Raw genomic sequence first — 25,534 nt, forward strand, 5'->3', positions numbered from 1 at the left:
ACTGCAGGGGAGAGTCTGGGGAGCGTCCTTCCAGCGGAGCTGTGAAGAGAAAATGGCGCTGGTGTGCTGAGGGAGATAGCCCCGCCCCTTTTTCGGCTGACTTCTCCCGCTTTTTTCATATAGTTTATGGCGGGGGATTATACACATATATAGTGCTATACACTGTATTATGTGTTTTTAGCCATGGTAAGGTACTCTAATTGCTGCCCAGGGCGCCCCCGCCCCCCCCCCAGCGCGCTGCACCCAATCAGTGACCGGAGTGTGTGGTGTGCAGAGGGAGCAATGGCGCACAGCTGCAGTGCTGTGTGCTACCTTAAAGAAGGCAGGAGTCTTCAGCCGCCGATTTTTCCACTTCTCTTCGTTCTTCTGGCTCTGCGTGGGGGACGGCGGCGCGGCTCCGGGACCGGACGACCGAGGCTGGGCCTGTGTTCGATCCCTCTGGAGCTAATGGTGTCCAGTAGCCTAAGATGCCCAAGCTAGCTGCAAGCAGGTAGGTTCGCTTCTCTCCCCTCTGTCCCACGAAGCAGTGAGTCTGTTGCCAGCAGAGCTCACTGAAAATAAAAAACCTAACAAATACTTTCTTTTTCTAGAAGCTCAGGAGAGCATCTAGTGTGCAACCAGCTCTGGCCGGGCACAGAAACTAACTGAGGTCTGGAGGAGGGGCATAGAGGGAGGAGCCAGTGCACACCAGATGTAGTACCTAATCTTTCTTTAGAGTGCCCAGTCTCCTGCGGAGCCCGTCTATACCCCATGGTCCTTACGGAGTACCCAGCATCCACTAGGACGTCAGAGAAATACATATCAGAATCTATACAGCTGCCGCCATACTTCTGCTTCTCATACGTGTGCTACTGGCAGCAGTGAACATCTGAGTGAGAGTGCAGGGAAGACAGCAGAGTCTGATGAGAAAGAGATTGGATCTGCCTTTGCAGGGATGTACCACACCTGTCACCCCTGTTAGTATCTAAAATAATAAAGAGGAACGTGGTCCATCCAGACGTGCTTTCTGGAGCTCTCACTAAGTGGCTTCTTATCTAACCTACCTGATAGCTCTCAGCGCCGCTGGGACCAAGACCCAATCTATTAAGTCCACCACTCCTACTGCCCTAAAGCTGCTCCCTCCGGGCACCGTTCACTGCCGCAGCCTAGTGACACCGCTGAAGCCACGGGCTGTATTCTGGGGCTAAGTGTGCCCAAGTTTACCTGTACGCTCCTGACACCTGACTTGGAGGCGCTTTTCGCTCAGTCAGGATCACTTGCTCTCCCGCTCACACGGATGCGCAGATTCCGCTACTGCTGGGGACAGAACGGGCTGCCCAGAGTCAGAAGAGCCCGGCGGTGATATTGGGAATTTTGCATCCTGGTGCCCGGCCATCGCATGCTTTGCCTTCTGCCTTCAATAAGGTGTAAAACTGATATAAGCTGCTAAATAAGTGTCCTGACGGCTAGACCGGGGTCACTAAACTAAATTGAGGCATTTGCCTGGAGGTGAAACTACCGTCTATTTATATGGTACCACTATAATCTACTTCCTCTCAATATACATGCAGATCCCAGTATCAAGTATCGTCTGAGTACAGCTCATTACACTCTGATTACAACCTCACAGTATATTATTTTGTGGATTTATTCACTGAATATATTTTGCCATTTGTGTCTCTCTGTGCTGAGTACTTCACGTCTGTGATCACGTTGACCTCAAGTGGAATTTCTCGGTCATTACTGTGTTATTTGAGTTGCATTACATCATGTTTACATGAAATTTTTGGCTAGGATACCCCCGTCATCCCGACTAAGAATGTCATTTTGAACGGAGTCATCTTGATGTAACCTCCTGACAGCGTACTACTGCTCCTTTTATTTTTAGATCGTTTGTATTTTCCTATCTCTAAGAGGTCCGTCTCTTTGTAGCCGGCTTACCATGCCTCCAAAAAAGGTTAAAAGGTACCAAATTGGCCCCACCTGTCCATCCCTTTGGTACCTCAAATTCAGGTGGTCCTTCTGAGACCGCTACAACATCATCTGCTTCTTCTTGTCAGACGCACATGAGGCATACTGTGACAAATTACATGGCCCTATTATGTAGTGTTAGGACTGCTGACATCGGAGAAGCCGTGAAGTGGCACAGCAGCTTAAACATGTGTAAACTAATTCTCTGAATTTCTATTACCAGATAGGTTCAGGTATGGTTACAGGTAATTTTTTAGTGTGCTGAAGGGAAATGTAGGGGTGGGATTTGCAACCCCCCCTCTCTGTCTGTCAGACGCACAGCCCAGCTGTAATGGCTGAATACATCTTAAGACAATCTAGATGGTCCTGTTACTCTATGCTCTATACATTCTATGTTATCTGCATTTAAGGACTGAAATAACCTCAGAACTTAACTCTAATATTCAAGCTTTGAGGTCCGATATCAGTGAGATTGGCACTCGTACAGACTAAGATGAAAGAGATTGTTGTGTCTCATAAAGATCTGATTTCAGCACATGACACCCTTCAGGAAGACCTGGTCTCTATTCGTGATAAAGTCATTGATTTAGAAGACTGGTCTCGGTGAAATAATATCAGAATAATGGGCGTTCCGGATTCTATTACAAATTCTGAGCTTTATGATTATGCCATGGTCCTCTTTTCAGAAGCTTCCACCGAAGGCTTCTGCCGAGGACCTTCTTATTGATGGGATCCATAGACTCCCAAAGTCCAAACAGGCCCCTATCCAAGCACCGAGGGACACTTTGCTTAGGGTCCACTTTCTTCATATTAAAGAACACATTCTACAGTCTGCTTTGTCTTCCTCATCCACAGCTGAGTGTCTGGATAATCTGCAGATATTTCCAGATATTTCTCCTGTGACGCTGGCCAAAAGACGTCTCTTCCACCCAAGGAAATGTGCAATACAAATGGGGCTTTCCTACTAAGAATATTGTGATGCGATACGGCGCCTTCACAGTGATACCTTCACCCGAGGATGGCCCTGCTATTCTGAAAAAGTGGAACATTCCTGTTGACAGTCCTTCATGACACTTTACCTAAACCAATCCCGGAGGAGTTGTCTTCCATCTCGGAGTAATATGCTAAAGGAGTAAGACTGTTACAGACACTCAGAGTTTGTTTCCTACTATAACATGTGCCAACTGGGACTAAGTTACTGGGCATGGATCTATTTTTAGGACAGATTTATTTGCTCTTGTTATGGGTATAAAACGTATATTTTTTATCTTTACTTGCTGTGCTATTTAATTGCTATATAGTATATGGTCTGATAATCTTTCCACTGTTACATTTCATAATACCTTTCTAGAATGTTTGGGTGTTCAGGTAAAGCATGACTGATTCATGTAACATCCTGTTGCCCTTATAACGGTGTTGGTAGAACCTACATTGGATAATAGGACAGGTTCTTGGCCTTTACCTCCTTTGGATACATTGGTTACATTGAGATTTGATATTTCTTTGTACAATTGTTACTATGATGACTAGATTTTGCCTCTCGTATGGATACTTGGGGTAGTCGGTGTGTTTCCCTTTTAGGCCCGGACGCCACCTTTCTCTACCTTTCTGTCATGGAACCCTAGTGACGGAATCTCTAGCTCCTTTATGGACGCTATTTCTGTTTGTCGCCCGTTTTTGTTCCCTATTTTATTTTTTCTGTTATGATAGTTTGAAATATGCACACGCCCTACAGACTCTATTGGACGGGTGTGGTATTGAAAGTCGACAGTAACTAGGTCGACAATGTCTAGGTCGACCACTTTTGGTCGACAGTAACTAGGTCGACAGGTTCTTTACGTCGACATGTTCTAGGTCGACAGGTCAAAAGGTCGACACGAGTTTTTGATGTTATTTTATTGTCGTTTTCTTCGTAGAGTGACCGGGAACCCCAATTAGTGCACCGCGTCCCCTCGCATGGCTCGCCATGCTTCGGGCATGGTGCATTCGCTTCGCTCGGCACAGATTACCGTTCCAATCGTAGTACACGTGGATTGTTAAGAATGAAAAGGTTCAAAAAAAGAAAATAATTGTGAAAAACTCATGTCGACCTTTTGACCTGTCGACCTAAAGACCCTGTCGACCTGGACACCATGTCGACCTAGTTACTGTCGACCAATAGTGGTCGACCTAGAAATTGTCGACCTAGTTACTGTCGACTTTCAATCCGGATCCCCTATTGGACTTTACACAGATGCTCCTAGATGTTTCATACCATGATCTGATCTCTATCACGGTGACGTTTTTAAGTCTTAATGTAAAAGGTCTTAATTCTCCTCAAAAGAGACGTCTTGCATTAACATATTTCACTGACCAGAAGGCGGCGGTGGTAGCCATTCCAGAATCACATGTTCCATTGCACTCTCCCCCTCAGTTTACCAATAACTACCCAGCATGCTCTATCTCCTGTGGTGTAGCCATCCTTTCCCATAGATCCTGCCCATTTCACCTGGACAGCAAGTGGGTGGAATACAATAGTAGATATTGGATTCTAGTTGTGAAAATCCATTATAAATATGTCACCCTCACTTCTCTTTATACCGCTAATGCCAGACAGCCCCGATTTCTTACATATTGTTTTTCAAAAGCTACAAGAAATTGCACTTCTCCTTATGGGAGATGTTACTCTTCTCCAGACCCTCATCTTGATAGATCCACCACTACTGATGAACAGACCAGTAATGCCGCCCGTTCCGTAGCTTCCTCATGCTCCCTTTATTAGCTGAATCTGACCTCTATAATGGAGAATTAGACATCCAGGTGTGCGTGATTATACTTATTACCCTGCTGTACACAGGTCATATTAGAGAATAGACCTTCTTCTAGGTCATTACAATTGATTCCTCGCATTGATATATTTCAATATGGGGTGATATTAGTGTGACGACACAGCCGGCGTATCGTGTCGCACAGTGGTGAAATACACGCGGTTACTTTCCTAGCCCTGGTCCTAACCATGGACTCCACTAATTGCCGATATGTTATTAGTCATATGCTAGGCAATATTGTATTGTATTGTGTTATTATATTGTACAGTTATGTTTTATCTGTTATATTAGGAATATGCAGGTTATTTGGTTATACTGTGTGCAATGTGTGTGATTGTATGCCAGAGTGTTAGTAACATAGTATCAGGTCATTGTAATGTAAGTCCCCTAGCTGTACAATCAGATGTGATTAGGAGGAGTAGGTTCAGTAGTAAACAGTTTCTGTATGGAGCTGCAGGTAATCTGATCCAATACAGCCCATTGTGTACAGGAGCCCAGACACCTCGTCTCCAGTCCTCTGTGACCTCCTGACTGACCAGCTTGTGTGATGAATAGGGGAGGTGTTAGGGTCTCCTGCCCTGTGCTGCCACGTCGTCATGGCAACCGGGAGACAAGTGCTAGTGGAGTAACCTGAGCGCAGCTGATACTCCGGTTCGGGTCTTTTGCTGTGCAGTGGTTATAGGCTCTGTGCACGGCAGGGGATCCGGTGCTGGTTTTTGTGCTCACAGTCTGTGAGGTCTGAGTGGGGCGTGGACAGCACCTGCTTTATAAGGCCTCTTTTCAGGGTAAGCAGATGCTGCTGAATCTTTGTTGGTTAGTCAGTTCATGAAAGTTAGCCAGTACTGTGTAGCTTTGTATTTGTTTGTTGCTTACTGCAAATAGGCCTGGGGATTTGGTATTACACTCTGCCAATCCAGACCTAGCAGTAAGACTGGAGTCAGTCGTTTAGCTTGCTGGGGTTCTGTTACTACTCTGTGAACTTAGCAAGTTTGCGGCTGTATTCTAAGACTTGCCTGTCTAATCCTGTCTCGCTGTGCTGGGTGTCAGGGGTCAGTTTAGTGGCAGTAAGCTAAAACCTGTGCACTGCAAGTGAGAATTGGGATTGTGGAGACTCTCCTTGTGTCTATCATTCTATCTCTGACCAAGGAGTTTACTGCCACACCCGTTGGTAACCCTTTGGGGTTTTGCTGTTGCCCTTAGCAACAGCATTTCGGGTTCTCTACGTGTTAAAACACAACATCTTGCTTTTTCCATCTGAGCAGTTCTAGTGCAAGGGAGATACCCAGTTCCTTAGCCTCTGGGCTTCTCTGTTCACTTTGTGTGTGTTTTGTTGCCCTATCACCTTCTGTGTACGTTATGTCATATTCCCCAGTTTGTCTGTGGGTCCATTTGTTTTGCATAACAGTTCAAACACCAGTACATTCCTGCAGACACTGGAGTGCATAACAGTTCTGACACCAGTACTTTCCTGCAGGCACTGGTGTGCATAACATATTCAGCAGCCTAATACTCCTGTTGAAATTTTGTGGGAATATGGAGCATACCCCTCAAAATACGTTGCAACAGGTGGTCGATCAGGTGCAGGTCCTGACTCGACAATTTAATGATTTGTCCATTAAAATGCACACCTCCCAGGCTGCTGGCGGAGCTCCCGCAGCAGCAGCACCTGCAGGGGTTAAGGAGCCGAAAGTAAATCTCCCGGATCGTTTTTCTGGAGATCGCTCGCAGTTCTTTTGTTTCAAGGAGAGCTGCAAGCTATACTTCCGGCTTAGGCCTCAGTCTTCTGGGTCGGAGATTCAGCGGGTGGGCATAGTGATTTCCTTGCTACAAGGAGACCCACAGGTCTGGGCATGTGGGTTGCAGCCTGACTGTCCGTCGCTTAAAAGTGTTGATGCTTTTTTTACGGCACTGGGCATGTTGTATGATGACCCTGACAAGACGGCCTCAGCCGAGGCTCAGATTTCGATCCTTAAGCAAGGGCGAAGGCCAGTTGAGGTTTACTGTACGGAGTTTCGGAGGTTGGCCCATGATACCCAGTGGAATGACCCAGCCCTGAGACACCAGTACCGAAGAGGTCTTTCTAACCAGATAAAGGACCAACTGGTACAATATCCCTTGCCTGATAGCTTGGATCAGCTCATGCAGTTATCCATCCGGGTGGATAGACGGCTGAGAGAGCGTAGGCTTGAAAGGGAGACTGAGATTTCCTTCCTTCCCAAGGGAACCTCAGACTCTGAGGAATTTTCTGAGGAGCCTAAGCAGATTGGGGCTACCCGCCTCTCCTCGCGTGAGAAGACGTGGAGGAGACAGCAGGGGTTGTGTTTGTACTGTGGGAATAAAGGTCATGTGGTAGTATCATGCCCAGAAAAGCCGGAAAACTTCAGGGCCTGAGGGTGATGGGAAATATCCCGTCAGGCCAGAAGTCAGAATTTCCCAAGAAGACTTTTATCATTCCGGTGACCTTGAAGATCCTCGGTCAAACTGTCAAGACTGAGGCCTTTGTGGACAGTGGGGCCGACGGGGTTTTTATGGACCACCAATTCGCCCTGAAACACTCTGTTCCCTTAGTACCCTTGGCATCGGAAATTGAGATTTGTGGGTTAAACGGGGAACCATTATCCCAAGGTAAAATTACCTCTTGCACTAGCCAGATTTCTTTGTTTATTGGAGCCACACACTCTGAAAAATTGTCCTTTTATGTGACTGTCTGTACTTTTGCCCCATTGGTGTTGGGGTTACCCTGGTTAAGGGCCCACAATCCTCAATTTGACTGGGTCTCTGGGGAGATTCTTAGTTGGGGTACTGATTGTTTCAGGAGTTGCTTGAGCCTTCCAGTCAGGCTCTCGCAGCTAAGTTTGCCAGGATTGCCAGGGTGTTATGCAGATTTTGCGGACGTGTTCTCCAAAAAAATTGCAGAGGTACTACCTCCCCATCGCCCCTATGACTGTGCCATTGATTTGTTGCCAAATGCTAAGCTTCCCAAGAGCAGGTTGTACTCCCTGTCACGTCCTGAGACTCAGGCTATGGCAGAGTACATTCAGGAGAACTTGGCTAAGGGATTTATCAGACCTTCACAGTCTCCAGTTGGGTCGGGGTTCTTCTTCGTGGGTAAAAAGGACGGTTCGTTGCGACCCTGCATCGACTTCAGGGAATTGAACCGTATCACGATTAAAAACTCATACCCACTGCCTCTCATTTCGGTCTTGTTTGACCAGCTTCGTACTGCCACCATTTTTTCTAAGATTGACCTACGCGGTGCGTACAATCTAATCCGAATAAGAGAGGGGGATGAATGGAAGACTGCCTTTAATACCCACTCAGGGCATTATGAATATTTGGTGATGCCTTTTGGGCTCTGTAATGCCCCGGCAGTCTTCCAGGATTTCATGAATGATGTGCTCAGGGAATATTTGGATAGATTCTTAGTTGTATACTTAGATGACATCCTAATCTTCTCCCATTCCCTGGAGGAACATCGGAAGCATGTACGCTTAGTCCTCCAGAAACTCAGAGACCACCGGCTTGGGGCGAAGCTGGAGAAGTGCGAATTTGAAGTTCAGCAAATCGCATTTCTAGGATATATTATCTCCCCAGAAGGTTTCCAAATGGAGGGTTCCAAGGTACAGGCAGTCCTGGATTGGGTGCAGCCCACTAGTTTGAAGGCGCTTCAGCGTTTCCTGGGCTTTGCGAATTTTTATAGACGATTTATCGCTGGATTTTCGTCTATAGTGGCGCCCTTGGTGGCACTCACTAAGAAAGGGGCGGATGTTGCTCACTGGTCTTGTGAGGCTAAAGCGGCTTTTGCCCGTCTCAAAAGGGCATTTGTTTCGGCCAAGGTGCTGCGACACCCAGATCCAGAGCGTCCTTTTGTGGTGGAGGTGGATGCCTCTGAGATGGGTATTGGGGCAGTGCTTTCTCAGATGGGAGTGTCTGATAATCGCCTTCATCCCTGTGCTTACTTTTCCCGTAAATTTTCGCCTGCCGAGATGAATTATGACGTGGGTAACCGGGAATTGTTGGCTATTAAGGATGCACTCGAGGAGTGGAGACACTGGCTTGAGGGGGCTAAGTTTGTGGTCTCAATTCTCACTGACCATAAGAATCTGGCATATTTAGAGTCAGCGAAGCGTCTCAATGCCAGGCAGGCACGATGGGCTTTGTTTTTTGCTCGCTTTAATTTTTTGATAACATATCGCCCTGGGTCAAAAAACATCAAGGCTGATGCGCTCTCGCTGAGTTTTGCTCCAATCCAGGAGACCACCGAGGAGCCGTTGCCCATTGTTTCCCCATCATGTATTAAAGTGGGCATTACCCAGGACCTCTTATCATTAGTCCTTAGAGCACAGGAGCAGGCTCCTCCAGACCTTCCGGTAGGTCTTTTGTTTGTGCCTCCTAGGTTAAGACAGCGAGTGTTCCTGGAATTCCATGCCAAGAAGTCTGCAGGTCACCCGGGTATTGCCAGAACTCGGGAGTTGCTATCTAGGGCGGTGTGGTGGCCCTCGGTGGCTAAGGATGTGGATCAGTGGGTTCGGGCATGTGACATCTGTGCCCGAAATAAGACTCCTAGAGGGGTTCCTGTTGGCCCATTACATCCACTCTCTATCCCATCTAAGCCATGGACCCACATTTCAATGGATTTTGTGGTGGACTTGCCCAAATCCTCAGGGATGACAGCCATCTGGGTTGTCGTTGACAGGTTTTCGAAGATGGCGCACTTCGTTCCACTGGTTGGGTTGCCATCAGCCAGACGCCTGTCTGAATTATTTATGCTGCATGTTGTGCGTCTCCACGGGTTGCCACTTGATGTGGTCTCTGACCGCGGATCCCAGTTTGTGGCCAAATTCTGGAGGGCATTTTGTTCCGATCTCCAGATTTCTGTCAGCTTGTCGTCAGGCTACCATCCGCAGTCTAATGGGCAGACTGAAAGGGTGAACCAGTCCTTGGAGCAGTTCCTCAGGTGTTATGTCTCCAAGTGTCAGACTTACTGGGTTGCTCATCTGTCCATGGCGGAGTTTGCCTATAACAACGCGGCTCACTCTGCTACAGGGATCTCTCCCTTCCTTTGTGTGTATGGGCATCATCCTAAGGCCAATTCTTTTGACCCCCTGGACTCCACGCCTGGTGGTTCCTCTGTGGTTTCGGTCCTTAGGGGTATTTGGAGGAAAGTGAAGAAAGCCCTTGTGTCTGTGTCATTAGTGACCAAAAGGGTTTTTGATAAGCGGAAAAGACGCTGCAGCTTCAAATTAGGAGACTTCGTCTGGTTGTCTACCAAGAATTTGAAGTTGAGACAGCCATCTCATAAGTTAGGGCCCCGGTTCATCGGCCCTTATAAGATCACCAGGGTTATCAATCCGGTGGCATTTCAGTTAGATCTGCCCCGTTCTTTGGGTATCAATAAAACATTTCATTGTTCCCTTTTAAAACGGGCGATTAGTAATCCTTCTTCCAGTGGAAGACCTTCCCCTCTTCTGATACGTGGCCAGAGGGAGTTTGTTGTTGAAAGGATTCTTGACTCCAAGGTGGTTCGGGGTCGGCTGTCATTTTTGGTGCACTGGAAGGGGTATGGCCCGGAGGAGCGGTCGTGGGTGCGCAGTTGTGATCTTCATGCCCCCAGACTGATACGCTCTTTCTTCTCGCAGTTCCCCGATAAACCCGGTGGTAGGGGTTCTTTGACCCCTCGTCAGAGGGGGGGTACTGTTAGGGTCTCCTGCCCTGTGCTGCCACGTCGTCATGGCAACCGGGAGACAAGTGCTAGTGGAGTAACCTGAGCGCAGCTGATACTCCGGTTCGGGTCTTTTGCTGTGCAGTGGTGAAATACACGCGGTTACTTTCCTAGCCCTGGTCCTAACCATGGACTCCACTAATTGCCGATATGTTATTAGTCATATGCTAGGCAATATTGTATTGTATTGTGTTATTATATTGTACAGTTATGTTTTATCTGTTATATTAGGAATATGCAGGTTATTTGGTTATACTGTGTGCAATGTGTGTGATTGTATGCCAGAGTGTTAGTAACATAGTATCAGGTCATTGTAATGTAAGTCCCCTAGCTGTACAATCAGATGTGATTAGGAGGAGTAGGTTCAGTAGTAAACAGTTTCTGTATGGAGCTGCAGGTAATCTGATCCAATACAGCCCATTGTGTACAGGAGCCCAGACACCTCGTCTCCAGTCCTCTGTGACCTCCTGACTGACCAGCTTGTGTGATGAATAGGGGAGGTGTTAGGGTCTCCTGCCCTGTGCTGCCACGTCGTCATGGCAACCGGGAGACAAGTGCTAGTGGAGTAACCTGAGCGCAGCTGATACTCCGGTTCGGGTCTTTTGCTGTGCAGTGGTTATAGGCTCTGTGCACGGCAGGGGATCCGGTGCTGGTTTTTGTGCTCACAGTCTGTGAGGTCTGAGTGGGGCGTGGACAGCACCTGCTTTATAAGGCCTCTTTTCAGGGTAAGCAGATGCTGCTGAATCTTTGTTGGTTAGTCAGTTCATGAAAGTTAGCCAGTACTGTGTAGCTTTGTATTTGTTTGTTGCTTACTGCAAATAGGCCTGGGGATTTGGTATTACACTCTGCCAATCCAGACCTAGCAGTAAGACTGGAGTCAGTCGTTTAGCTTGCTGGGGTTCTGTTACTACTCTGTGAACTTAGCAAGTTTGCGGCTGTATTCTAAGACTTGCCTGTCTAATCCTGTCTCGCTGTGCTGGGTGTCAGGGGTCAGTTTAGTGGCAGTAAGCTAAAACCTGTGCACTGCAAGTGAGAATTGGGATTGTGGAGACTCTCCTTGTGTCTATCATTCCATCTCTGACCAAGGAGTTTACTGCCACACCCGTTGGTAACCCTTTGGGGTTTTGCTGTTGCCCTTAGCAACAGCATTTCGGGTTCTCTACGTGTTAAAACACAACATCTTGCTTTTTCCATCTGAGCAGTTCTAGTGCAAGGGAGATACCCAGTTCCTTAGCCTCTGGGCTTCTCTGTTCACTTTGTGTGTGTTTTGTTGCCCTATCACCTTCTGTGTACGTTATGTCATATTCCCCAGTTTGTCTGTGGGTCCATTTGTTTTGCATAACAGTTCAAACACCAGTACATTCCTGTAGACACTGGAGTGCATAACAGTTCTGACACCAGTACTTTCCTGCAGGCACTGGTGTGCATAACAGGAGGAAAGAGGAGTGGGCTCTTCTGAGGTAAGATCTGGCCAGAAGGTCAGAGAGTGTGGAGTTCTTGACCTGAGAGGAATGAGGTGTATTGCTTCTGAAAGCTACTGGTAGGATAGCGCTTCCAGTGTGCTGAGGCCTAGAAGCATGGTTGTTATCCTCTTGTTTCAAAAAGGCTACTGTACGTGCACTGAGGACGAGGCTGCCAGTGTGCTGAGTGAGGATTGTGTCTGGACGCATTGTGGACACTGGATGACAAGCTTTTCCTGGGAGTGCAGACTTGGTGGCTCTGCTATATAGATACTCCTGCATACATCTGTAATCCTATACTATTGTGGGGACCTAGTGAGATACCATCCTGGCATGTAATAGTTACTGTATTAGACATGATAAACAAATCACACATTTGTATGGTGTTAACTACACAATTTGTGACTGAAATCAATTAATATCTTGCTAAAGTGACATGCAATCCGATCCCTCCCTGCCTTGCACCAGCACTGAGGATCTGTATACATGACAGAAATAGTAAAGTCAGCAATCACACTAGCAATCAGTCACAAGTTATACATTAGTATAATAAGCAATATGAGCACATCATCAACTACAGATACATTTCAAGTATGTAGGAGAAACATATTACTGCATTACCTTATATAGGAAACTTAACGTATTCAGTCGCACAGCGAAAGAAACGGCAATAGTTTAAAGACTCATATGCATCAGGCACTTATCCAACTACTCGTACCCAATACATTAGTGAACGCCGAGTGGATCCAGACGCAAATAGTGTACACAAACTCCAAGTGCACACAACAGTGAACATAGACGCCCAAGTGAAGACCGATGCACCAGTCACACAGACGCCTATGCTGCGATTGGGTCCTTTAGAAACACAACATCTTAGACGGAAGCAGCAAATCAGTTCATGGCAGGAAACTCGGAGGAAACTGGTCATGAACCGGGGGAGGGGTGACCAGGGGAGCGTCTTACTCCCCACTGCTGACTTCAACCCCAGGGACCCAGGCCTCACACTAATCCCTGGAGTCTATGATCCCTGGAACCTGCCACTGGTGTACCCGAGGTGGCATCCGCGTCAGCAACTGTTCGGTAGTCTCCCCCCCCACGCTATGCATAACTGACGCCTTACCTTCTCCCCGTGCTCCGGCCACAGCCTGTTAACGTCAGCTGGACTTGCTAGTACATCCAACACAGACGCCCGCCGAAACAGCACTGTACACGTGGGTTAGCGTTCTTGCGACTCGGCGGGGAGTTGTTGGAGTAACTCTTTCTAAGGTGCGTGTAAGATGCTTTTTAGAAAACTCACTCAAAAAACGTAAGACTATAAAAATAAATGAAATAACAAGCTTAGGGCTGCCAAAATCAGCAACCCAAAGATCGTGGTCCGGCTCCTGCCACACCAACAAAAAAACTGAAATGCCTAAGCCAGAAGGCAGGGATATAGGGGACTGGCCCACTGCATTCTGGGAGGCAGAAAATAAGATTTTAAACCTACCGGTAAATCTTTTTCTCCTAGTCCGTAGAGGATGCTGGGGACTCCGTAAGGACCATGGGGTATAGATGGGCTCCGCAGGAGACATGGGCATCGTAAAGAACTTTTCGTATGGGTGTGCACTGGCTCCTCCCTCTATGCCTCTCCTCCAGACCTCAGTTAGAGAAACTGTGCCCAGAGGAGATGGACAATACGAGGAAAGGATTTTGTAATCAAAAGGTAAGATTCATACCAGCCCACACCAACCACACCGTATAACCTGGAATATACGCAACCAGTTAACAGTATGAACAAAAACAGCATCAGTCAACGACCGATCTCAACTGTAATATTACCCTTATGTAAGCAACAACTATATACAAGTCTTGCAGATTTAGTCCGCACTGGGACGGGCGCCCAGCATCCTCTACGGACTAGGAGAAAAAGATTTACCGGTAGGTTTAAAATCTAGTCCTAGAGGATGCTGGGGACTCCGTAAGGACCATGGGGTTTATACCAAAGCTCCAAACCGGATGGGAGAGTGCGGATGACTCTGCAGCACCGATTGAGCAAACATGAGGTCCTCATCAGCCAGGGTATCAAACGTGTTTGAACCCGACCAAGTAGCTGCTCAGCACAACTGTAATGCCGAGACGACTAGGGCAGCCGCCCAAGAAGAGCCCACCTTCCTAGTGGAATGGGCCTTTACCGAATTTGGTAACGGCAATCCAGCCGTAGAATGAGCCTGCTGAATCGTGTGACAGATCCAGCGAGCAATAGTCTGCTTAGAAGCAGGCGTGCCAAACTTGTTGGCTGCATACAGGACAAACAGAGCCTCTGTCTTCCTAACCCTAGCCGTCCTGGCTACATAGATTTTTAAGGCCCTGACTACATCCAGGGACTTGGAGTCCTCCAAGTCACTTCTAGCCACAGGTACCACAATAGGTTGGTTCATATGAAATGAAGAAACCACCTTACGCACAAATTGAGGACGAGTCCTCAATTCCGCTCTATCCACATGAAAAATCAAGTAGGGGCTCTTGTGAGACAAGGCCGCCAACTCGGACACCCGCCTTGCAGATGCCAAGGCTAATAACATGAGCACCTTCCAGGTGAGAAATTTTAATTCAACCGTTTGAAGGGGTTCAAACCAGCATGATTTAAGGAACTGTAACACCACGTTAAGGTCCCATGGTGCCACTGGTGGCCCAAAAGGAGGCTGGATGTGCAGCACTCCCTTTACAAAAGTCTGGACTTCTGGGAGAAAAGCCAATTCCTTCTGAAAGAATATTGACAGGGCCGAAATCTGTACCTTAATGGAGCCTAACTTTAGGCCCATATCCACTCTTGTCTGTAGGAAGTGGAGAAAACGGCCCAGATGGAAATCTTCTGTAGCAACATTCTTGGTTTCACACCAAGATACATACTTCCTCCAGATACGGTGATAATGCTTCGCCGTTACCTCCTTCCTAGCCTTTATCAGAGTAGGGATAACTTCCTCTGGAATACCTTTCTCCGCTAGGATTCGGTGTTCAACCGCCATGCCGTCAAACGCAACCGTGGTAAGTCTTGGAACATGCAAGGCCCCTGCTGCAACAGGTCTTCCCTGAGAGGAAGAGACCACGGATCTTCTATGAGCATCTCCTGAAGATCCGAATACCAGGTCCTTTGAGGCCAATCTGGAACACTGAGTATTGTCTGTACTCTTTTTCGTCTTATGATTCTCAGCACTTTTGAGATGAGAGGCAGAGGAGGGAACACACAGACCGACTTAAACACCCATGGTGTCACTAGGGCGTCTACCGCTACTGCCTGAGGGTCCCTTGACCTGGCACAATACCTCTGAAGGTTTTTGTTGAGGCATGACGCCGTCATGTCTATTTGAGGAAGTCTCTGCAAAGACCTCTTGATGAAGTCCCCACTCTCCTGGATGAAGATCATGTCTGCTGAGGAAGTCTGCTTCCCAGTTGTCCACTCCCAGTATGAAGACTGCTGACAGAATGCTTACGTGATTTTCCGCCCTGCGCAAAATTCTGGTAGCTTCCGCCATTGCCACTCTGCTCCTTGTCCCGCCTTGGCGGTTTACATGAGCCACGGCTGTGACGTTGTCTGATTGAATCAGAACTGGAAGGTCGCGAAGAAGATACTCCGCTTGACGTAGGCCATTGTATATGGCCCTCAATTCCAGCACGTTGATGTGTAGACAAGCCTCCTGGCTTGACCATAGATCTTCAAAATTTCTTCCTTTTGTGACTGCACCCCATCCTCGGAGGCTCGCATCCGTGGTCACCAGAACCCAGTCTTGAATGCCGAACCTGCGACCCTCTAGAAGGTGAGCACTCTGCAGCCACCACAGGAGAGACACCCTGGACCTGGGGCACAGGCTTATCCTTTGATGTAGTTGCAGATGGGACCCTGACCACTTGTCCAGAAGGTCCCACTGAAACGTCCTCGCATGGAACCTGCCGAAGGGGATGGTCTCGTAGGCTGCCACCATTTTTCACAGAACTCGAGTGCATTGATGAACAGACACTCTTTTTGGTTTTAGCAGGTCCCTGACCATGTTCTGGAGATCCTGGGCTTTTTCCATTGGTAGAAAAACCCTCTTCTGTTCCGTGTCCAGAATCATGCCTAGGAATGATAGTCGAGTCGTTGGAATCAACTGCAACTTTGTCAGATTGAGAATCCAACCGTGTTGTTGTAACACTCTCAGGGAGAGCGACACGCTTTTCAGCAATTGATCTCTCGATCTCGCCTTTATCAGGAGATCGTCCAAGTACGGGATAATTGTGACTCCCTTCCTGCCTTCCTGCGCAGGAGCACCATAATTTCCGCCATCACTTTGGTGAAAATCATCGGGGCCGTGGAAAGCCCAAACGGCAACGTCTGAAAATGGTAATGACAGTCCTGTACAGCGAACCTTAGGTACTCCTGATGAGGAGGAAATATGAGGACATGAAGGTAGGCATCCTTCACGTCCAGCGACACCATAAAATCCCCTCCTTCCAGACTGGATATCACAGCCCGGAGTGATTCCATCTTCAATTTGAACTTTTTCCAGTACAGGTTTAGGGATATTAGATTTAAAATGGGTCTGACCGAATCATCCGGCTTCGGGACCACGAACAGGGTTGAATAGTACCCTTTTCCCAGTTGGACCAGGGGAACCTTGACAATCACTTGCTGTTGACACAGCTTTTGAATTGCATCTAATACTACTTCCCTCTCCGAGGAAGAGGCTGGCAAGGCCGACTTGAAAAATCGGCGTGGGGGCACCTCTTTGTACTCCAGTTTGTAACCGTGGGATACAATTTCCAGTGTCCAAGGATCCACGTCTGACAGAGCCCAGACCTGGCTGAAGAGTCGAAGACGTGCCCCCACCGGCGCGGACTCCCTCACTGGAACCCCAGCGTCATGCGGTTGATTTAGCAGAAGCCGGGGAGGACTTCTGCTCCTTGAAACTAACCAAAGCAGGTGTTCTCTTACCTCTACCCTTACCTCTGGTGAGGAAAGAGGAGCCGCGACCTCTTCTGGACTTATGCCACCGAAAGGACTGCATCTGATATTGTGGAGTTTTCTTTTGCTGTGGAGGAACAAAAGGCAAAAATTTAGATTTACCCGCGGTAGCTGTGGAAACCAGGTCCGCGAGACCATCCCCAAACAAAACTTCACCCTTGTAAGGTAAAACCTCCATATCCTTCTTTGAGTTGGCATCACCCGACCATTGGCGGGTCCACAGAGCTCGTCTCGCCGAAACTGCCATGGCGTTGGCTCTGGAACCAAGCACCCCACGTCTCTTTGAGCGTCTCTCATACATAAGACTGGGTCTTTAATGTGACCTAAAGTCAGTAAAATGTTATCCTTGTCCAGGGTATCAATGTCAGCTAATAAGGTATCTGTCCACGCTGCCACTGCGCTACAAACCCAAGCTGATGCTATTGCCGGCCTGAGCAAAGCCCCTGTATGTGCATAAATAGATTTTAAGGTAGTTTCCCGTCTACGATCCGCAGGATCCTTGAGGGCTGCGGTGTCTGGAGAAGGTAGCGCAACCTTCTTGGACACACGCGTTAAAGCCTTGTCCACCCTGAGCGAGGATTCCCACCGTACCCTGTCCTTTGCAGGGAAAGGATATGCCATAAGGATCCTCTTGGGAATCTGCAGTTTTTTGTCTGGAGTTTCCCAAGCTTTTTCTAATAATTCGTTCAGTTCCTGAGATTGGGGAAAGGTTACCTTCGGTTTCTTTTCCTTATACATGCGCTACCTCGTGTCAGGGACAGAGGGGTCATCTGTGATATACAAAACATCTTTTATTGCCATAATCATATAATGAATACTTTCGGCCACCTTTGGGTGTAACCTTGCCTCATCATAGTCCACATTGGAGTCAGAATCCGTGTCAGTATCAGTGTCTACTATTTGTGATAAGGGATGCTTTTGAGACCCAGACGGGCCCTGTGAGTCAGCCAAATCCGTGGATTGACTCCCTGCTGTTTCCCTGGACTCTGCTTTGTCCATTCTCTTATGTAATAAGGTCACATTTGCATTTAAAATATTCCACATATCATACCAATCATGAGTCGGCGTTGCCGGATACACCACAATCATCTGCTCCACCTCCTCCTTGGATGAGCCTTCCGCTTCAGACATGCCGACACACGCGTACCGACACCCCCACACAGGGATATATCTATAAGGGGACAGTTCCCCAACAAGGCCCTTTGGAGAGACAGAGAGAGAGAGTATGCCAGAACACACCCAGCGCCAACTGACACTGGAACCAATTCCCAGATAAAGCGCTTTTATATATATATTAAATGTGATATACACTCACTGCGCCTACATGTGCCCCCCCCCCCCCCCTTCTCTCTCTTTCAGCCCTGTATCACCGTGTTCAGCAGGGGAGAGTCCGGGGAGCCGGCTTCTCTGCAGTGCTCTGTGGAGAAAATGGCGCTGGTTAGTGCTGTGAGACCAAGCTCCACCCCCTCAGCAGCGGGCTCCGGTCCCACTCAAATGTACAAATAATGGCGGGGAATGTATATATCTACTGCCTCCGCAGCCCATATATTAAAAAATGCCAGTCCAGAGGTTTATATTGCTGCCCACGGCGCCCCCCCTGCGCCCTGCACCCATCAGTGCCTGTCAGTGTGTAATGTGTGGGAGCAATGGCACGCAGCGTTACCGCTGCGCGCTTACCTCAGGGAAGATCGGAAGTCTTCTGCCGCCTTTGAAGTCTTCTTTCTTCTTATACTCACCCGGCTTCTATCTTCCTGCTCTGCGTGGAGGAGGACGGCGGCGCGGCTCTGGGACAAACGGGGGGGGGGAGACCTGCGTTCCAATCCCTCTGGAGCTAATGGTGTCCAGTAGCCTAAGAAGCAGAGCCTATCATTTAAGTAGGTCTGCTTCTCTCCCCTCAGTTCCACGATGCAGGGAGCCTGTTGCCAGCAGTGCTCCCTGAAAATAAAAAACCTAACAAAATTATTTTCAGAGAAACTCAGTAGAGCTCCCTGCAGTGCACCCATTCTCCTCCGGGCACAGGATCCAACTGAGGTCTGGAGGAGGGGCATAGAGGGAGGAACCAGTGCACACCCATACCAAAAGTTCTTTATGGTGCCCATGTCTCCTGCGGAGCCTGTCTATACCCCATGGTCCTTACGGAGTCCCCAGCATCCTCTAGGACGTAAGAGAAAGCTTTTGATCATTGTTGCCAATATGCTGACGTTACCTCATATCCCAATGTATATCCTGTGGATACTACTGTGAACACTGCAGGAGAAAAGGAGTTTATATATAGACCGGCGTGTGCTAATAGTGACACTCTCAGGAAATACCTTGCATGTAATACCATAGGCAGAGGTACTGCTAGCAAACAGTATGCCTGCTGGTGACACACAGTGACATGATGTGAGGGGAGAGCAGGAGTATAATAGGGGATGATGGCTCCTGATGTATGAGATACACCAGAGAGTGTGGGGAGGAGACTGGTCAGATCTCTGAGCTGGTAACACACAGTGACATGATGTGAGGAGGAGAGCAGGAGTATAATAGGGGATGATGGCTCCTGATGTATGAGATACACCAGAGAGTGTGGGGAGGAGACTGGTCAGATCCCTGGGCTGGTAACACAGTGACATCATGTGAGGGGGAGACCAGGAGTATAATAGGGGCTGATGGCTCCTGATGTATGAGATACACCAGAGAGTGTGAGGAGGAGACTGGTCAGATCTCTGGGCTGGTAACACAGTGACATGATGTGAGGGGGAGAGCAGGAGTATAATAGGGGCTGATGGCTCCTGATGTATGAGATACACCAGAGTGTGTGAGGAGGAGACTGGTCAGATCTCTGGGCTGGTAACACACAGTGACATGATGTGAGGGGGAGAGCAGGAGTATAGTAGGGGCTGATGGCTCCTGATGTATGAGATACACCAGAGAGTGTGAGGAGGAGACTGGTCAGATCTCTGGGCTGGTAACACACAGTGACATGATGTGAGGGGAGAGCAGGAGTATAATAGGGGCTGATGGCTCCTGATGTATGAGATACACCAGAGAGTGTGAGGAGGAGACTGGTCAGATCTCTGGGCTTGTAACACAGTGACATGATGTGAGGGGAGAGCAGGAGTATAATAGGGGCTGATGGCTCCTGATGTATGAGATACACCAGAGAGTGTGAGGAGGAGACTGGTCAGATCTCTGGGCTGGTAACACACAGTGACATGATGTGAGGGGGAGAGCAGGAGTATAATAGGGACTGATGGCTCCTGATGTATGAGATACACCAGAGAGTGTGGGGAGGAGACTGGTCAGATCTCTGGGCTGGTAACACACAGTAACATGATGTGAGGGGGAGAGCAGGAGTATAATAGGGGCTGATGTCTCCTGATGTATGAGATACACCAGAGAGTGTGGGGAGGAGACTGGTCAGATCTCTGGGCTGGTGACACATAGTGACATGATGTGAGGAGGAGAGCAGGAGTATAATAGGGGCTGATGGCTCCTGATGTATGAGATACACCAGAGAGTGTGGGGAGGAGACTGGTCAGATCTCTTGGCTGGTGACACACAGTGACATGATGTGAGGGGGAGAGCAGGAGTATAATAGGGACTGATGGCTCCTGATGTATGAGATACACCAGAGAGTGTGGGGAGGAGACTGGTCAGATCTCTGGGCTTGTAACACAGTGACATGATGTGAGGGGAGAGCAGGAGTATAATAGGGGCTGATGGCTCCTGATGTATGAGATACACCAGAGAGTGTGAGGAGGAGACTGGTCAGATCTCTGGGCTGGTAACACACAGTGACATGATGTGAGGGGGAGAGCAGGAGTATAATAGGGACTGATGGCTCCTGATGTATGAGATACACCAGAGAGTGTGGGGAGGAGACTGGTCAGATCTCTGGGCTGGTAACACACAGTAACATGATGTGAGGGGGAGAGCAGGAGTATAATAGGGGCTGATGTCTCCTGATGTATGAGATACACCAGAGAGTGTGGGGAGGAGACTGGTCAGATCTCTGGGCTGGTGACACATAGTGACATGATGTGAGGAGGAGAGCAGGAGTATAATAGGGGCTGATGGCTCCTGATGTATGAGATACACCAGAGAGTGTGGGGAGGAGACTGGTCAGATCTCTTGGCTGGTGACACACAGTGACATGATGTGAGGGGGAGAGCAGGAGTATAATAGGGACTGATGGCTCCTGATGTATGAGATACACCAGAGAGTGTGGGGAGGAGACTGGTCAGATCTCTGGGCTGGTGACACATAGTGACATGATGTGAGGGGGAGAGCAGGAGTATAATAGGGGCTGATGGCTCCTGATGTATGAGATACACCAGAGAGTGTGGGGAGAAGACTGGTCAGATCTCTTGGCTGGTGACACACAGTGACATGATGTGAGGGGGAGAGCAGGAGTATAATAGGGGCTGATGGCTCCTGATGTATGAGATACACCAGAGAGTGTGAGGAGGAGACTGGTCAGATCTCTGGGCTGGTAACACACAGTGACATGATGTGAGGGGGAGAGCAGGAGTATAATAGGGACTGATGGCTCCTGATGTATGAGATACACCAGAGAGTGTGGGGAGGAGACTGGTCAGATCTCTGGGCTGGTAACACACAGTGACATGATGTGAGGAGGAGAGCAGGAGTATAATAGGGGCTGATGTCTCCTGATGTATGAGATACACCAGAGAGTGTGGGGAGGAGACTGGTCAGATCTCTGGGCTGGTGACACATAGTGACATGATGTGAGGAGGAGAGCAGGAGTATAATAGGGGCTGATGGCTCCTGATGTATGAGATACACCAGAGAGTGTGGGGAGGAGACTGGTCAGATCTCTTGGCTGGTGACACACAGTGACATGATGTGAGGGGGAGAGCAGGAGTATAATAGGGACTGATGGCTCCTGATGTATGAGATACACCAGAGAGTGTGGGGAGGAGACTGGTCAGATCTCTGGGCTTGTAACACAGTGACATGATGTGAGGGGAGAGCAGGAGTATAATAGGGGCTGATGGCTCCTGATGTATGAGATACACCAGAGAGTGTGAGGAGGAGACTGGTCAGATCTCTGGGCTGGTAACACACAGTGACATGATGTGAGGGGGAGAGCAGGAGTATAATAGGGACTGATGGCTCCTGATGTACGAGATACACCAGAGAGTGTGGGGAGGAGACTGGTCAGATCTCTGGGCTGGTAACACACAGTAACATGATGTGAGGGGGAGAGCAGGAGTATAATAGGGGCTGATGTCTCCTGATGTATGAGATACACCAGAGAGTGTGGGGAGGAGACTGGTCAGATCTCTGGGCTGGTGACACATAGTGACATGATGTGAGGAGGAGAGCAGGAGTATAATAGGGGCTGATGGCTCCTGATGTATGAGATACACCAGAGAGTGTGGGGAGGAGACTGGTCAGATCTCTTGGCTGGTGACACACAGTGACATGATGTGAGGGGGAGAGCAGGAGTATAATAGGGACTGATGGCTCCTGATGTATGAGATACACCAGAGAGTGTGGGGAGGAGACTGGTCAGATCTCTGGGCTGGTGACACATAGTGACATGATGTGAGGGGGAGAGCAGGAGTATAATAGGGGCTGATGGCTCCTGATGTATGAGATACACCAGAGAGTGTGGGGAGAAGACTGGTCAGATCTCTTGGCTGGTGACACACAGTGACATGATGTGAGGGGGAGAGCAGGAGTATAATAGGGGCTGATGGCTCCTGATGTATGAGATACACCAGAGAGTGTGGGGAGGAGACTGGTCAGATCTCTGGGCTGGTAACACACAGTGACATGATGTGAGGGGGAGAGCAGGAGTATAATAGGGGCTGATGGCTCCTGATGTATGAGATACACCAGAGAGTGTGGGGAGGACACTGGTCAGATCTCTGGCCTGGTAACACAGTGACATGATATGAGGGGGAGAGCAGGAGTATAATAGGGGCTGATGGTTCCTGATGAATGAGATACACCAGAGAGTGTGGGGAGGAGACTGGTCCGATCTCTGGGCTGGTAACACACAGCGACATGATGTGAGGAGAGAGCAGGAGTATAATAGGGGCTGATGCCTCCTGATGTATGAGATACACCAGAGAGTGTGGGGAGGAGACTGGTCAGATCTCTAGGCTGGTAACACACAGTGACATGAAGTGAGGGGGGAGAGCAGGAGTATAATAGGGGCTGATGGCTCCTGATGTATGAGATACACTGTAGAGTGTGGGGAGGAGACTGGTCAGATCTCTGGGCTGGTACCACACAGTGACATGATGTAAGGGGGAGAGCAGGAGTATAATAGGGGCTGATGGCTCCTGATGTATGAGACACACCAGAGAGTGTGGGGAGGAGACTGGTCAGATCTCTGGGCTGGTAACACACAGTTACATGATGTGAGGGGGAGAGCAGGAGTATAATAGGGGCTGATGGCTCCTGACTCCCCCACTGGGCAGATACATTTCCCTCATTAGTTTGTACTGACAGAGGAGGGTGTAGGATAAGAGATTGCTGTAGTGACTGAGCAAGGAGAATATGTGACTCGTTTCTATAATAAGTGTTTATTACTTACCTGTGCTGATATCTGTAGGGATCTCCTCCTCCTTACACTGCTTATCACCCTTCATATACGTCTCTTCTTCTCCCTCTATATCTTCTGCCTTTATATCAGTCACATACGTCTCTTCTTCTCCCTCTATATCTTCTGCCTTTATATCAGTCACATACGTCTCTTCTTCTCCCTCCATATCTTCTGCCTTCATATCAAGCACATACGTCTCTTCTTCTCCCTCTATATCTTCTGCCTTTATATCAGTCACATACGTCTCTTCTTCTCCTTCTATGTCTTCTGTTTTAATATCAGACAGACGTTCTACCTAAAACACAAAAAAAACCACTATAATGATATTTGCATACAGTCAGTTTAAACTGAGGTGAAAAATAGTTATGGTAGACTTACCGTTGATAACTCTATTTCTCCTAAGTCCACAGTATCCACAGGATATACATTTGGATATGAGGTAGCGTCAGCGGATTGGCACCAACGATCAAAATCTTTCGGCCTCCCAGAATGCAACAGGCCAGTCCCCTAAATCCCCGCCTCATGGCTCAGGTAATTCAGTTGTTTTCCAAAGCTCAAGGCAGAAGCATAATAAAGAGCCCTAATCAGGTGATCAGAAAACACATGCACACCCTTCCGTACAAGATGGAAGATGTTAGTAGGTGAAAGGATCCTCAAATGAGGTGCGTCAGGGTGGGATCCCTGTGGAAACTGTGGACTAAGGAGAAATAGAGTAATCAACGTTAAGTCTACCATAACTATTATTTCTCCTGCAGGGTCCACGGGTTATCCACAGGATAACATTGGGATGTCCGAAAGCAAATTTAGTGGGTGGGACGCTCCTGATTGGACAGGAGAATATTTTGCCTGAATTCAGCGTTCTGCGGTATTAAAGGCATAATGTCTAATGAATGTGTTAATGGAAGACCATGTGGCTGCCTTACATATCTGTTTAGGTGAAGCACCACGTTGTGTTGCCCATGACGGACCTACCTTATGAGTAGAGTGAGCAGAGATATTAGCCAGAATAGGGAGTTCAGCTTGAGAATATGCTTCTGAAATAGTCATCCGAAGCCACCTCGCCAGTGTCTGCTTGTCAGCAGGCCATCCTCTCTTATAAAATCTGTAGGGAACAAAGAGAGTGTCTGTCTTTCTGATGGCACTGATATGATCCACGTAGATCCTTAAGGCACGAACTATGTCCAATGATGCATCTTCCGCAGAAAAGTCCGTCCCTTGGAAGGCCGGGACAACAATTTCTTTGTTAAGGTGGAATTTAGACACCACCATAGAAAGATAAAAAAGATTTGGTTCTAAGAACCGCTTATCTAGATGAAAAATCAGAAATGGAGGACGACATAATAATGCCCGTATGTGACACTCTTCTAGCTGAAGCAACAACCAGAAAAAAGAGAGCTTTAGCTGTCAACCATTTAAGATCCACCTGCTTTAGTGGTTCAAATGGAGCAACTTGAAGTGCCTTTAGGACTAAACATATCTCAAGGCACTGCAGGGTGGTTGGATGTGAAGCATTCCCTGGAAGAAAGGTTAGCAATTTCCTGTAGGTTAGCAATTTTCTTTTGGAACCATACAGTCAATGCTGACATCTGAACTTTCAAGGAAGCCACATGTGGTCCTTTGTCCATTCCTGCCTGAAGGAATGTTAGGACTCTGGAAACTCTGAAAGACCAAGGGTCAAATTTCCGGTCACTGCACCACTGAATATAGACTTGCCATATTCGATGATAAATGCGAGCTGAGGATGGTTTCCTTGCTTTAGGCATTGTTTGAATTACCTGTTGTGAGAATCCTCTTGCTTTCATAATGGAAGTCTCAAGAGCCACGCCATCAGAGACAGTTGATCCAGGTGCTTGTAATAGCAAGGACCCGGAGACAGTAGATCTGGACGTTGAGGGAGTAGAAATGGAGCATCCATCAACATCCTCTGCAGATCTGTGTACCAATGTCTTCTGTGCCAAGCCGGAGCTATTAGTATTACGGTGCCCTTTCCCTGTTTTGCCTATCGCATCACCCTAGGTAACAGGGCGATTGGTGGAAACACATAGGCCAGAC

The 25,534-nt window shown here is 48.2% G+C and overlaps 2 protein-coding genes across 3 annotated transcripts in view; one reads left to right on the plus strand and one right to left on the minus strand.

Moving 5' to 3' along the window:
* The window catches only part of LOC134983569 (zinc finger protein ZFP2-like), a 378,911-nt gene that overhangs the window by 89,206 nt on the left and 264,171 nt on the right, over nucleotides 1–25,534 (plus strand). The window lies entirely within an intron of this gene.
* Nucleotides 1–25,534, minus strand: part of LOC134983575 (gastrula zinc finger protein XlCGF57.1-like) — a 42,959-nt gene that overhangs the window by 6,859 nt on the left and 10,566 nt on the right. For both annotated transcript variants that reach the window (XM_063949235.1, XM_063949234.1), the window contains exon 5: nucleotides 23,474–23,773. In XM_063949235.1, coding sequence (XP_063805305.1) covers nucleotides 23,474–23,773 — 300 coding nt within the window. The remainder of the gene's footprint in view (nucleotides 1–23,473; nucleotides 23,774–25,534) is intronic.

This window comes from Pseudophryne corroboree, assembly GCF_028390025.1.
Source record: "Pseudophryne corroboree isolate aPseCor3 chromosome 3 unlocalized genomic scaffold, aPseCor3.hap2 SUPER_3_unloc_19, whole genome shotgun sequence".
NCBI lineage: Eukaryota > Metazoa > Chordata > Amphibia > Anura > Myobatrachidae > Pseudophryne > Pseudophryne corroboree.